Source organism: Nakaseomyces glabratus, chromosome L, assembly GCF_010111755.1.
Source record: "Nakaseomyces glabratus chromosome L, complete sequence".
Taxonomy (NCBI): domain Eukaryota; kingdom Fungi; phylum Ascomycota; class Saccharomycetes; order Saccharomycetales; family Saccharomycetaceae; genus Nakaseomyces; species Nakaseomyces glabratus.
The window spans coordinates 1,438,562-1,455,468 of NC_088962.1; the positions used below are offsets into that span (position 1 = coordinate 1,438,562).

Here is a 16,907-nt window from a genome sequence, read left to right on the forward strand (position 1 = left end):
TTGAGGTTTAGTCTTAATAACATTTTTGCCCATTTAAGTACATTAATCTCTTAGTGTAATCTTGGGATTATGCAAACAGCAACATGAATCTAAGGGGTGCTTACTACTCACTGGCCTACAACGAAAAATAACGCAGATATTAAAAAGAAATAAGACATAGAGCTTTTCTCTTAGGAAAATCCTTTCTTCATTACATATCGCCTTGATAGCATTTTAGATTAAAAGCTTCGGAGAAAGGCAAAAAAAAAAGTACAGAAACATATAACTAATTGTACCAGAAGTTCGGAAATTCTATTATCCCTTTCTTCTTTAACTGCTCCGTTTTTTATGCAGTTTTTCTTGTCTGATTCAATATTTATGTAGCGATGCCATAAACGGGCACACAAGTATAACTTCGCGCATAATACAATGGCTTATCTTGTCCTTTTGCCTTTTCAACTCCATAATTATTAATAACTCCTTGCAGAAACAGTTCAGGATTTTCCTCGAAGTTTGGAAGTACTTTATACTTAACATTTTTTGCATCCATGTTCAGTTTGTCCCTATAAACCCAACAGAACCTTCAGCTAACTAACCGTTGAATTTAAAAGAATTTATGTTCTAGATAATATATATATATATATGTACCAATATGGATAACTAGAGGCTTGCTTCTTTACAAAATTTATCTATTTATACTTGTATGCCTTGATAAATTTTATCTTCCAATTTCAAAGTTCCATAATCTTCATTTATACAAATACCAGAATTGGTTATTACTTACTGCATTTATTAAGGAATACCGTTATAAGACGAAATAAATCAATAAATCACAAATACAATATATTATCTATAGGTTAAAGTGAGCATTTATCAGACTTATAATTAAAATATATTGCAAAGACTCATTTTTGGAATAAAGAAAATCCCGACAAAATGCTGTCCAATTTTTTCATATGCTTATTATTGATTATACAATGCGCAAGTGCGTATAACTTCGAGAACATCTTTCTAGAGAAAAGAGATTTTTTATCAAATGCTCCTAATTACCCAGTGGGTTGTTCTCCTTCTGTGGGCACACAACTTACGCCTGGTTTATCTCTGGAAGTGTACGCCTACCCTATGGATGGTAACAATGGATACTGTTGGAATGCAACGTATAAGGATCCAGAATTTCCTCGTTCCGGCTATTTGAAGAATAAACTACTCGGAAAGGCTGATGGCGTTGTTGGGCCACTAAATTTCTTAGCAAAGAATAAGGATTGTTCTCCTAAAGTTGATACTTTGCCAGCTGGCTTTAATTTCCCACAACCAATCACAGTCACCAACTTCACAATGGTGTTGTTCGGTTACTTGGCACCCAAACAAAGTGGTAAATATACATTCAAATTGTTAGCCGATGATCTATTACTTTTAAATTTGGGTGCAACTAACGCGTTTGATTGTTGTAATCGAGAAGCAACGAAGAACAATCTTGGTGAGTTTCTTGCCTACAACCTGTGGCCCAATCAAGATAAGAATGTTACAGTCTACCTTGAAAAAGGTGTTTATTACCCACTAAGGCTTTTCTTCAACAACAGAGATGGTGGTTCCCAATTAGACTTTTCTTATTATTTCAACGATTCTCCGGCTCCACTAACAGATTTTTCGGGTATGTTTTTTTCCGTCCCCGATGGTGCTGAATGTCCCGCACGCATTGGATATCAACTAAATTGTAGGTCCATAAATTCGACAACAACATACAGCACACAGTATGTTACTACTGCGCTAGGAGCTAATGAACTACCCGTTACAAGCACCATATACTACGTCGCTACACCTTGCGCTGACCAGGCTAACAATCCTGTCTGTAAAGAAGGCTTTTACGATCCAGTTAATAAAAAATGCTACATTCCTCCAGAGGATGATTATACAACAACAATTGACAAAGGCAATGGTGAATACGAAACCGACTTGATATCTCACATTACAAAGACTGATCAAAATGGCAAACCAACCACTACTGTTCGGACTACTATCAAATTATATGGTCCTGCTCCTCCCCCCGTGACGAAAACTAATTGATCTAGGCAACGAAGTGACGGAGTACCTGGTCATTAGCTACTGGACTACAACAAATGAAGTGGGTTCAGTGATAACTACACGAGAAGCAACGATACGAAACATACAGTCCCCCCACACTGTGACGACGATCACAGCCACCACTTGGCTGCGGACATATGTTGAGACGGACTGGATCTCGTTCTTCATCACCACGAATGATAAGGGTGAGATTATTACTGACAGCACACTGTTCAATGCTACGCGTGACTACAACTTGCCTGAGGCTCCTCACACGTCGTTCGGGCCTGCGCCTCCTGCCGAGACCAAGACTGTTGATCTGGGCAACGAAGTGACTGAGTACCTGGTCATCAGCTACTGGACGACCACCAACGAGTTTGGTGGGTTGATCACCACTAGCAGCACCAGGACGTACAGTCCCCCACCTGTGACGATCACAGCCACCACTGCTGCGGACTATGTTGAGACGGACTGGATCTCGTTCTTCATCACCACGAATGATAAGGGTGAGATTATTACTGACAGCACACTGTTCAATGCTACGCGTGACTACAACTTGCCTGAGGCTCCTCACACGTCGTTCGGGCCTGCGCCTCCTGCCGAGACCAAGACTGTTGATCTGGGCAACGAAGTGACTGAGTACCTGGTCATCAGCTACTGGACGACCACCAACGAGTTTGGTGGGTTGATCACCACTAGCAGCACCAGGACGTACAGTCCCCCACCTGTGACGATCACAGCCACCACTGCTGCGGACTATGTTGAGACGGACTGGATCTCGTTCTTCATCACCACGAATGATAAGGGTGAGATTATTACTGACAGCACACTGTTCAATGCTACGCGTGACTACAACTTGCCTGAGGCTCCTCACACGTCGTTCGGGCCTGCGCCTCCTGCCGAGACCAAGACTGTTGATCTGGGCAACGAAGTGACTGAGTACCTGGTCATCAGCTACTGGACGACCACCAACGAGTTTGGTGGGTTGATCACCACTAGCAGCACCAGGACGTACAGTCCCCCACCTGTGACGATCACAGCCACCACTGCTGCGGACTATGTTGAGACGGACTGGATCTCGTTCTTCATCACCACGAATGATAAGGGTGAGATTATTACTGACAGCACACTGTTCAATGCTACGCGTGACTACAACTTGCCTGAGGCTCCTCACACGTCGTTCGGGCCTGCGCCTCCTGCCGAGACCAAGACTGTTGATCTGGGCAACGAAGTGACTGAGTACCTGGTCATCAGCTACTGGACGACCACCAACGAGTTTGGTGGGTTGATCACCACTAGCAGCACCAGGACGTACAGTCCCCCACCTGTGACGATCACAGCCACCACTGCTGCGGACTATGTTGAGACGGACTGGATCTCGTTCTTCATCACCACGAATGATAAGGGTGAGATTATTACTGACAGCACACTGTTCAATGCTACGCGTGACTACAACTTGCCTGAGGCTCCTCACACGTCGTTCGGGCCTGCGCCTCCTGCCGAGACCAAGACTGTTGATCTGGGCAACGAAGTGACTGAGTACCTGGTCATCAGCTACTGGACGACCACCAACGAGTTTGGTGGGTTGATCACCACTAGCAGCACCAGGACGTACAGTCCCCCACCTGTGACGATCACAGCCACCACTGCTGCGGACTATGTTGAGACGGACTGGATCTCGTTCTTCATCACCACGAATGATAAGGGTGAGATTATTACTGACAGCACACTGTTCAATGCTACGCGTGACTACAACTTGCCTGAGGCTCCTCACACGTCGTTCGGGCCTGCGCCTCCTGCCGAGACCAAGACTGTTGATCTGGGCAACGAAGTGACTGAGTACCTGGTCATCAGCTACTGGACGACCACCAACGAGTTTGGTGGGTTGATCACCACTAGCAGCACCAGGACGTACAGTCCCCCACCTGTGACGATCACAGCCACCACTGCTGCGGACTATGTTGAGACGGACTGGATCTCGTTCTTCATCACCACGAATGATAAGGGTGAGATTATTACTGACAGCACACTGTTCAATGCTACGCGTGACTACAACTTGCCTGAGGCTCCTCACACGTCGTTCGGGCCTGCGCCTCCTGCCGAGACCAAGACTGTTGATCTGGGCAACGAAGTGACTGAGTACCTGGTCATCAGCTACTGGACGACCACCAACGAGTTTGGTGGGTTGATCACCACTAGCAGCACCAGGACGTACAGTCCCCCACCTGTGACGATCACAGCCACCACTGCTGCGGACTATGTTGAGACGGACTGGATCTCGTTCTTCATCACCACGAATGATAAGGGTGAGATTATTACTGACAGCACACTGTTCAATGCTACGCGTGAGTACAACTTGCCTGAGGCTCCTCACACGTCGTTCGGGCCTGCGCCTCCTGCCGAGACCAAGACTGTTGATCTGGGCAACGAAGTGACTGAGTACCTGGTCATCAGCTACTGACGACCACCAACGAGTTTGGTGGTTGATCACCACTAGCAGCACCAGGACGTACAGTCCCCACCTGTGACGATCACAGCCACCACTGCTGCGGACTATGTTGAGACGGACTGGATCTCGTTCTTCATCACCACGAATGATAAGGGTGAGATTATTACTGACAGCACACTGTTCAATGCAACTACGGACGAATACATGACGACTCACAGCACCTCATTGATATGCTTCATAGTATGGAGTTGTTCCACCGAAGGTGAGGCCGACTACACGACGACGATTGACAAGGGCAACGGTGAGTTTGAGACCGACCTTGTTTCGCACATCACTACGAAGGACTCTGACGGCAAGCCTACGACGATCACCACCACGATCCCATTGAAGCCAAGTGATGCCGGCGAGGCCGACTACACGACGACGATTGACAAGGGCAACGGTGAGTTTGAGACCGACCTTGTTTCGCACATCACTACGAAGGACTCTGACGGCAAGCCTACGACGATCACCACCACGATCCCATTGAAGCCAAGTGATGCCGGCGAGGCCGACTACACGACGACGATTGACAAGGGCAACGGTGAGTTTGAGACCGACCTTGTTTCGCACATCACTACGAAGGACTCTGACGGCAAGCCTACGACGATCACCACCACGATCCCATTGAAGCCAAGTGATGCCGGCGAGGCCGACTACACGACGACGATTGACAAGGGCAACGGTGAGTTTGAGACCGACCTTGTTTCGCACATCACTACGAAGGACTCTGACGGCAAGCCTACGACGATCACCACCACGATCCCATTGAAGCCAAGTGATGCCGGCGAGGCCGACTACACGACGACGATTGACAAGGGCAACGGTGAGTTTGAGACCGACCTTGTTTCGCACATCACTACGAAGGACTCTGACGGCAAGCCTACGACGATCACCACCACGATCCCATTGAAGCCAAGTGATGCCGGCGAGGCCGACTACACGACGACGATTGACAAGGGCAACGGTGAGTTTGAGACCGACCTTGTTTCGCACATCACTACGAAGGACTCTGACGGCAAGCCTACGACGATCACCACCACGATCCCATTGAAGCCAAGTGATGCCGGCGAGGCCGACTACACGACGACGATTGACAAGGGCAACGGTGAGTTTGAGACCGACCTTGTTTCGCACATCACTACGAAGGACTCTGACGGCAAGCCTACGACGATCACCACCACGATCCCATTGAAGCCAAGTGATGCCGGCGAGGCCGACTACACGACGACGATTGACAAGGGCAACGGTGAGTTTGAGACCGACCTTGTTTCGCACATCACTACGAAGGACTCTGACGGCAAGCCTACGACGATCACCACCACGATCCCATTGAAGCCAAGTGATGCCGGCGAGGCCGACTACACGACGACGATTGACAAGGGCAACGGTGAGTTTGAGACCGACCTTGTTTCGCACATCACTACGAAGGACTCTGACGGCAAGCCTACGACGATCACCACCACGATCCCATTGAAGCCAAGTGATGCCGGCGAGGCCGACTACACGACGACGATTGACAAGGGCAACGGTGAGTTTGAGACCGACCTTGTTTCGCACATCACTACGAAGGACTCTGACGGCAAGCCTACGACGATCACCACCACGATCCCATTGAAGCCAAGTGATGCCGGCGAGGCCGACTACACGACGACGATTGACAAGGGCAACGGTGAGTTTGAGACCGACCTTGTTTCGCACATCACTACGAAGGACTCTGACGGCAAGCCTACGACGATCACCACCACGATCCCATTGAAGCCAAGTGATGCCGGCGAGGCCGACTACACGACGACGATTGACAAGGGCAACGGTGAGTTTGAGACCGACCTTGTTTCGCACATCACTACGAAGGACTCTGACGGCAAGCCTACGACGATCACCACCACGATCCCATTGAAGCCAAGTGATGCCGGCGAGGCCGACTACACGACGACGATTGACAAGGGCAACGGTGAGTTTGAGACCGACCTTGTTTCGCACATCACTACGAAGGACTCTGACGGCAAGCCTACGACGATCACCACCACGATCCCATTGAAGCCAAGTGATGCCGGCGAGGCCGACTACACGACGACGATTGACAAGGGCAACGGTGAGTTTGAGACCGACCTTGTTTCGCACATCACTACGAAGGACTCTGACGGCAAGCCTACGACGATCACCACCACGATCCCATTGAAGCCAAGTGATGCCGGCGAGGCCGACTACACGACGACGATTGACAAGGGCAACGGTGAGTTTGAGACCGACCTTGTTTCGCACATCACTACGAAGGACTCTGACGGCAAGCCTACGACGATCACCACCACGATCCCATTGAAGCCAAGTGATGCCGGCGAGGCCGACTACACGACGACGATTGACAAGGGCAACGGTGAGTTTGAGACCGACCTTGTTTCGCACATCACTACGAAGGACTCTGACGGCAAGCCTACGACGATCACCACCACGATCCCATTGAAGCCAAGTGATGCCGGCGAGGCCGACTACACGACGACGATTGACAAGGGCAACGGTGAGTTTGAGACCGACCTTGTTTCGCACATCACTACGAAGGACTCTGACGGCAAGCCTACGACGATCACCACCACGATCCCATTGAAGCCAAGTGATGCCGGCGAGGCCGACTACACGACGACGATTGACAAGGGCAACGGTGAGTTTGAGACCGACCTTGTTTCGCACATCACTACGAAGGACTCTGACGGCAAGCCTACGACGATCACCACCACGATCCCATTGAAGCCAAGTGATGCCGGCGAGGCCGACTACACGACGACGATTGACAAGGGCAACGGTGAGTTTGAGACCGACCTTGTTTCGCACATCACTACGAAGGACTCTGACGGCAAGCCTACGACGATCACCACCACGATCCCATTGAAGCCAAGTGATGCCGGCGAGGCCGACTACACGACGACGATTGACAAGGGCAACGGTGAGTTTGAGACCGACCTTGTTTCGCACATCACTACGAAGGACTCTGACGGCAAGCCTACGACGATCACCACCACGATCCCATTGAAGCCAAGTGATGCCGGCGAGGCCGACTACACGACGACGATTGACAAGGGCAACGGTGAGTTTGAGACCGACCTTGTTTCGCACATCACTACGAAGGACTCTGACGGCAAGCCTACGACGATCACCACCACGATCCCATTGAAGCCAAGTGATGCCGGCGAGGCCGACTACACGACGACGATTGACAAGGGCAACGGTGAGTTTGAGACCGACCTTGTTTCGCACATCACTACGAAGGACTCTGACGGCAAGCCTACGACGATCACCACCACGATCCCATTGAAGCCAAGTGATGCCGGCGAGGCCGACTACACGACGACGATTGACAAGGGCAACGGTGAGTTTGAGACCGACCTTGTTTCGCACATCACTACGAAGGACTCTGACGGCAAGCCTACGACGATCACCACCACGATCCCATTGAAGCCAAGTGATGCCGGCGAGGCCGACTACACGACGACGATTGACAAGGGCAACGGTGAGTTTGAGACCGACCTTGTTTCGCACATCACTACGAAGGACTCTGACGGCAAGCCTACGACGATCACCACCACGATCCCATTGAAGCCAAGTGATGCCGGCGAGGCCGACTACACGACGACGATTGACAAGGGCAACGGTGAGTTTGAGACCGACCTTGTTTCGCACATCACTACGAAGGACTCTGACGGCAAGCCTACGACGATCACCACCACGATCCCATTGAAGCCAAGTGATGCCGGCGAGGCCGACTACACGACGACGATTGACAAGGGCAACGGTGAGTTTGAGACCGACCTTGTTTCGCACATCACTACGAAGGACTCTGACGGCAAGCCTACGACGATCACCACCACGATCCCATTGAAGCCAAGTGATGCCGGCGAGGCCGACTACACGACGACGATTGACAAGGGCAACGGTGAGTTTGAGACCGACCTTGTTTCGCACATCACTACGAAGGACTCTGACGGCAAGCCTACGACGATCACCACCACGATCCCATTGAAGCCAAGTGATGCCGGCGAGGCCGACTACACGACGACGATTGACAAGGGCAACGGTGAGTTTGAGACCGACCTTGTTTCGCACATCACTACGAAGGACTCTGACGGCAAGCCTACGACGATCACCACCACGATCCCATTGAAGCCAAGTGATGCCGGCGAGGCCGACTACACGACGACGATTGACAAGGGCAACGGTGAGTTTGAGACCGACCTTGTTTCGCACATCACTACGAAGGACTCTGACGGCAAGCCTACGACGATCACCACCACGATCCCATTGAAGCCAAGTGATGCCGGCGAGGCCGACTACACGACGACGATTGACAAGGGCAACGGTGAGTTTGAGACCGACCTTGTTTCGCACATCACTACGAAGGACTCTGACGGCAAGCCTACGACGATCACCACCACGATCCCATTGAAGCCAAGTGATGCCGGCGAGGCCGACTACACGACGACGATTGACAAGGGCAACGGTGAGTTTGAGACCGACCTTGTTTCGCACATCACTACGAAGGACTCTGACGGCAAGCCTACGACGATCACCACCACGATCCCATTGAAGCCAAGTGATGCCGGCGAGGCCGACTACACGACGACGATTGACAAGGGCAACGGTGAGTTTGAGACCGACCTTGTTTCGCACATCACTACGAAGGACTCTGACGGCAAGCCTACGACGATCACCACCACGATCCCATTGAAGCCAAGTGATGCCGGCGAGGCCGACTACACGACGACGATTGACAAGGGCAACGGTGAGTTTGAGACCGACCTTGTTTCGCACATCACTACGAAGGACTCTGACGGCAAGCCTACGACGATCACCACCACGATCCCATTGAAGCCAAGTGATGCCGGCGAGGCCGACTACACGACGACGATTGACAAGGGCAACGGTGAGTTTGAGACCGACCTTGTTTCGCACATCACTACGAAGGACTCTGACGGCAAGCCTACGACGATCACCACCACGATCCCATTGAAGCCAAGTGATGCCGGCGAGGCCGACTACACGACGACGATTGACAAGGGCAACGGTGAGTTTGAGACCGACCTTGTTTCGCACATCACTACGAAGGACTCTGACGGCAAGCCTACGACGATCACCACCACGATCCCATTGAAGCCAAGTGATGCCGGCGAGGCCGACTACACGACGACGATTGACAAGGGCAACGGTGAGTTTGAGACCGACCTTGTTTCGCACATCACTACGAAGGACTCTGACGGCAAGCCTACGACGATCACCACCACGATCCCATTGAAGCCAAGTGATGCCGGCGAGGCCGACTACACGACGACGATTGACAAGGGCAACGGTGAGTTTGAGACCGACCTTGTTTCGCACATCACTACGAAGGACTCTGACGGCAAGCCTACGACGATCACCACCACGATCCCATTGAAGCCAAGTGATGCCGGCGAGGCCGACTACACGACGACGATTGACAAGGGCAACGGTGAGTTTGAGACCGACCTTGTTTCGCACATCACTACGAAGGACTCTGACGGCAAGCCTACGACGATCACCACCACGATCCCATTGAAGCCAAGTGATGCCGGCGAGGCCGACTACACGACGACGATTGACAAGGGCAACGGTGAGTTTGAGACCGACCTTGTTTCGCACATCACTACGAAGGACTCTGACGGCAAGCCTACGACGATCACCACCACGATCCCATTGAAGCCAAGTGATGCCGGCGAGGCCGACTACACGACGACGATTGACAAGGGCAACGGTGAGTTTGAGACCGACCTTGTTTCGCACATCACTACGAAGGACTCTGACGGCAAGCCTACGACGATCACCACCACGATCCCATTGAAGCCAAGTGATGCCGGCGAGGCCGACTACACGACGACGATTGACAAGGGCAACGGTGAGTTTGAGACCGACCTTGTTTCGCACATCACTACGAAGGACTCTGACGGCAAGCCTACGACGATCACCACCACGATCCCATTGAAGCCAAGTGATGCCGGCGAGGCCGACTACACGACGACGATTGACAAGGGCAACGGTGAGTTTGAGACCGACCTTGTTTCGCACATCACTACGAAGGACTCTGACGGCAAGCCTACGACGATCACCACCACGATCCCATTGAAGCCAAGTGATGCCGGCGAGGCCGACTACACGACGACGATTGACAAGGGCAACGGTGAGTTTGAGACCGACCTTGTTTCGCACATCACTACGAAGGACTCTGACGGCAAGCCTACGACGATCACCACCACGATCCCATTGAAGCCAAGTGATGCCGGCGAGGCCGACTACACGACGACGATTGACAAGGGCAACGGTGAGTTTGAGACCGACCTTGTTTCGCACATCACTACGAAGGACTCTGACGGCAAGCCTACGACGATCACCACCACGATCCCATTGAAGCCAAGTGATGCCGGCGAGGCCGACTACACGACGACGATTGACAAGGGCAACGGTGAGTTTGAGACCGACCTTGTTTCGCACATCACTACGAAGGACTCTGACGGCAAGCCTACGACGATCACCACCACGATCCCATTGAAGCCAAGTGATGCCGGCGAGGCCGACTACACGACGACGATTGACAAGGGCAACGGTGAGTTTGAGACCGACCTTGTTTCGCACATCACTACGAAGGACTCTGACGGCAAGCCTACGACGATCACCACCACGATCCCATTGAAGCCAAGTGATGCCGGCGAGGCCGACTACACGACGACGATTGACAAGGGCAACGGTGAGTTTGAGACCGACCTTGTTTCGCACATCACTACGAAGGACTCTGACGGCAAGCCTACGACGATCACCACCACGATCCCATTGAAGCCAAGTGATGCCGGCGAGGCCGACTACACGACGACGATTGACAAGGGCAACGGTGAGTTTGAGACCGACCTTGTTTCGCACATCACTACGAAGGACTCTGACGGCAAGCCTACGACGATCACCACCACGATCCCATTGAAGCCAAGTGATGCCGGCGAGGCCGACTACACGACGACGATTGACAAGGGCAACGGTGAGTTTGAGACCGACCTTGTTTCGCACATCACTACGAAGGACTCTGACGGCAAGCCTACGACGATCACCACCACGATCCCATTGAAGCCAAGTGATGCCGGCGAGGCCGACTACACGACGACGATTGACAAGGGCAACGGTGAGTTTGAGACCGACCTTGTTTCGCACATCACTACGAAGGACTCTGACGGCAAGCCTACGACGATCACCACCACGATCCCATTGAAGCCAAGTGATGCCGGCGAGGCCGACTACACGACGACGATTGACAAGGGCAACGGTGAGTTTGAGACCGACCTTGTTTCGCACATCACTACGAAGGACTCTGACGGCAAGCCTACGACGATCACCACCACGATCCCATTGAAGCCAAGTGATGCCGGCGAGGCCGACTACACGACGACGATTGACAAGGGCAACGGTGAGTTTGAGACCGACCTTGTTTCGCACATCACTACGAAGGACTCTGACGGCAAGCCTACGACGATCACCACCACGATCCCATTGAAGCCAAGTGATGCCGGCGAGGCCGACTACACGACGACGATTGACAAGGGCAACGGTGAGTTTGAGACCGACCTTGTTTCGCACATCACTACGAAGGACTCTGACGGCAAGCCTACGACGATCACCACCACGATCCCATTGAAGCCAAGTGATGCCGGCGAGGCCGACTACACGACGACGATTGACAAGGGCAACGGTGAGTTTGAGACCGACCTTGTTTCGCACATCACTACGAAGGACTCTGACGGCAAGCCTACGACGATCACCACCACGATCCCATTGAAGCCAAGTGATGCCGGCGAGGCCGACTACACGACGACGATTGACAAGGGCAACGGTGAGTTTGAGACCGACCTTGTTTCGCACATCACTACGAAGGACTCTGACGGCAAGCCTACGACGATCACCACCACGATCCCATTGAAGCCAAGTGATGCCGGCGAGGCCGACTACACGACGACGATTGACAAGGGCAACGGTGAGTTTGAGACCGACCTTGTTTCGCACATCACTACGAAGGACTCTGACGGCAAGCCTACGACGATCACCACCACGATCCCATTGAAGCCAAGTGATGCCGGCGAGGCCGACTACACGACGACGATTGACAAGGGCAACGGTGAGTTTGAGACCGACCTTGTTTCGCACATCACTACGAAGGACTCTGACGGCAAGCCTACGACGATCACCACCACGATCCCATTGAAGCCAAGTGATGCCGGCGAGGCCGACTACACGACGACGATTGACAAGGGCAACGGTGAGTTTGAGACCGACCTTGTTTCGCACATCACTACGAAGGACTCTGACGGCAAGCCTACGACGATCACCACCACGATCCCATTGAAGCCAAGTGATGCCGGCGAGGCCGACTACACGACGACGATTGACAAGGGCAACGGTGAGTTTGAGACCGACCTTGTTTCGCACATCACTACGAAGGACTCTGACGGCAAGCCTACGACGATCACCACCACGATCCCATTGAAGCCAAGTGATGCCGGCGAGGCCGACTACACGACGACGATTGACAAGGGCAACGGTGAGTTTGAGACCGACCTTGTTTCGCACATCACTACGAAGGACTCTGACGGCAAGCCTACGACGATCACCACCACGATCCCATTGAAGCCAAGTGATGCCGGCGAGGCCGACTACACGACGACGATTGACAAGGGCAACGGTGAGTTTGAGACCGACCTTGTTTCGCACATCACTACGAAGGACTCTGACGGCAAGCCTACGACGATCACCACCACGATCCCATTGAAGCCAAGTGATGCCGGCGAGGCCGACTACACGACGACGATTGACAAGGGCAACGGTGAGTTTGAGACCGACCTTGTTTCGCACATCACTACGAAGGACTCTGACGGCAAGCCTACGACGATCACCACCACGATCCCATTGAAGCCAAGTGATGCCGGCGAGGCCGACTACACGACGACGATTGACAAGGGCAACGGTGAGTTTGAGACCGACCTTGTTTCGCACATCACTACGAAGGACTCTGACGGCAAGCCTACGACGATCACCACCACGATCCCATTGAAGCCAAGTGATGCCGGCGAGGCCGACTACACGACGACGATTGACAAGGGCAACGGTGAGTTTGAGACCGACCTTGTTTCGCACATCACTACGAAGGACTCTGACGGCAAGCCTACGACGATCACCACCACGATCCCATTGAAGCCAAGTGATGCCGGCGAGGCCGACTACACGACGACGATTGACAAGGGCAACGGTGAGTTTGAGACCGACCTTGTTTCGCACATCACTACGAAGGACTCTGACGGCAAGCCTACGACGATCACCACCACGATCCCATTGAAGCCAAGTGATGCCGGCGAGGCCGACTACACGACACTAATTGATGATAAAAACAGTTTGTTTAGTACGCAATCATTGAAATCATCTTTAACCTATTCATATTCGGTACCCCAAAGTGAGAATTCTGGTAAGATATCTACTGGTAAGGTATCTAAAATCTCCAGTAATACGTTACCCACACCAGGAAACATAGATGGAACGACTACCGAGCTGAACAGTTCCGTTAAATCCACAGCATTACAAATTAATTCAGACTCGAAAAGGAATTCCGATACAACCTAACCAGTGTCTCACTTATCAACTTCTTTGAAAGACTCAGAGGCCGTTGAAACAGCTCCTACTTCCTCGATAAGCGCCTCTTCAAGAGTTATCACCTCTACGGAGAATGTGATAAGTAGTTCTTCTTTTGCCACTCCAGTTTCTTCAAATGACTCAGTTTATATCCAATCAAAAGTTATCCCAACACCTTCATTCACAATTAATGTTGCTGAAGGTAGCGCACCAAAAGTAGCTATCACGCTAAGAAATGGTGGACTGCCTATCTTTGGTTTAGTGCTAATAGTGCTATGTACAATCTAAATTAACTCTAGACTAGTGTCTCTAGTTAAGTACAAGCAAGCTATCGATATATTTTCGGAAGCATGTGCTATAAAAACAAATGTTCTTACATATATGTTTTCGATAGGGTGTTTCTTCTTTCGGATTAATAGATTTGTTTCAATTCAATATTATATGGAATGTGAAAGACAAAGTTATCCTATTATTGGCATAGTGTGACACTTTCTGTTAACGAGTTTATCATTTACTTAACCATTACATAATTTCAAGATCTGTACATGTATTTTACAACCATTTTATGTTATCCCCTGTGGTTTTGTGTATGCCAGACAATAAATAGAGGAGAAGACGATATTTTGATATCAGTGTCTTAATTATAATGCAATTATACTAATCTACAATGTCATAAAGTGATTGAAACTGAAACTCTTTTATCTCACAATCCGTATATAATAGAAGGAAATCTATTTAATGGAATTTCAATTTGATTACAAAAAAATAAAATAAAAAAGTACCCATGAAATAAGACCCAAAACAGTCACAATCCGAGGCTAGATCCATTCCTAGCCACACATTTAGGACCTTTCAGAAAAATATGTTTTGTTTATCATTGGATACTGTAGTATCGATAATTGAAATTATTTAAGTTAGATAAAGTATAATAAATACTTAAATTTCCCGTAACATTTTTAGGACAAAACTAAATAAAAATTTAGTCCTCAGTGCTTTATTCAGTTATGTTTAGATAGACAAGCTTTAAAATGCTATGTATTGAATGATTAACAACCAAATTGAACAATTTAGATTAAAATGGAATAAAATTAGAATTAATTTTTATTATAGTTTACTCTAATAGTGGGAACAAATATCATCGGGGTAGCTTCAACCTCTTAGCCATATGATAAAATGTACCAAAAGCTTTCTATCTGCTTCGAATTGATACAATATCAAATAAGGTATTGCACCTTAATTGAGAATGAAGTATACTTGCACTAATGGAAAGAGTTCACCAGAAACAGTAAACAATACATCCAATCATATTTTTTTAACAAAAATGAAATAATACACTAACATTTTTGAGATAACCCGCAATACGCGGCACGGAACCCAATTTTTATACTTTTCTCTCAAACATAATTGACGAACACACTGGTAGAACAATCTATAGTTTTATCGGTTGCCACATAGACACTAAACTACTTCTAGACAGATTAAATATTCACTGATTGACTCATTCATTTACATATTTCAAAATTTGATCAAATACCCATGAAGTATTCTATGAATAAGATGAATGAAAAACTCCTATCAATTCAGTTTTATTCCGCTAAAGCAAATAACTACGCATGCTTTAAGCATTCTCATACTTGTCCTTGTCGAACAGACAATACCTGAAAGATAATAACTCTTTCCTTTCAAAATTCCTACTCAAAATCAAACCCTTATTTTCATACTACCAGCATGATTTATTTTAATTCTCGACATTTTACATATTTTGGTATTAATATAATAATTTGCTATTTTTTATTTCTGTTATCAAGCTGTTTTTGCAGTTGATATGTATTCAAAAACACAAGTATATTGTAGTATGTTTTTATGCTTTTTAATCCTGTGAAACCTCTTATTTCTGTAATTATGTCCTTTTCTTTCCAAAAGTTATTCAAATGGTAATGTATGATCAAACAAATACGTCACATAATTAATTCCAGAAGACTAAGATGAAACTTATCTATAGTACAAATATCTATTATCATGAGTCCTTTTATAGACACATATAAGTGAACTGAACACTACGTACACACGAGTATTTGTGTTAGAGCTGAATTCTCAAATTGAGGACTACCTAAATGAATAAACAGTAACCAAAGATGTCCCTATTGATTTTTATCATCATTTGGTTCCCTAGTTTCACTTGCGTTCAGATAATCTCGATATTTTTTTCTTGTAAGTTATTAACCAAGTATTAGGAAGTAACGTATGTCAAGCTCTGCAATTTCAGATGTTTCTCTTATCCGGTAATAGTTTATTTCTCGTCCATACTAGGGATGCGATTCTTAAGAGAATACCTCAATATGGAAATATTCTGTCCCTGAAGAGTAAAAGCTGGGAAGATATATAGTATTGCTTTATTATTGTTATAAATATATTATTAATGAACTACATATCACGAAAAAATATTAAGAAACCCATTTACTTTTTTTTAAGTCCCTTTTGATAAGAGCATCAGCATTATTGCGGTAGTTGGTCGTATATTTGTGCGAATGTTAATATGATAGATTTGCATGCTGTAGTAATCCTTGGCAAAGGAGCTGCAACGCACGCATATGACATTAAAAGAAACTACGTAGAATAAAAAAGGAAAAACTTTGAGTGAGATATATATTGCAGATCAATATTTCTCTCTTAGAACACCAGTGCTTTTTGTTTATCAGCACGCATGCCCTCCTAC

General features: G+C 48.9%; 1 pseudogene across 1 annotated transcript; it reads left to right on the forward strand.

The window, feature by feature from the left end:
* The first annotated feature begins 915 nt into the window (after nucleotides 1-915).
* EPA11 lies at nucleotides 916-14,479 on the forward strand (annotated as a pseudogene). Its single transcript has one exon. A coding segment is annotated over exon 1 (13,564 nt).
* The last annotated feature ends 2,428 nt before the right edge of the window (nucleotides 14,480-16,907 follow it).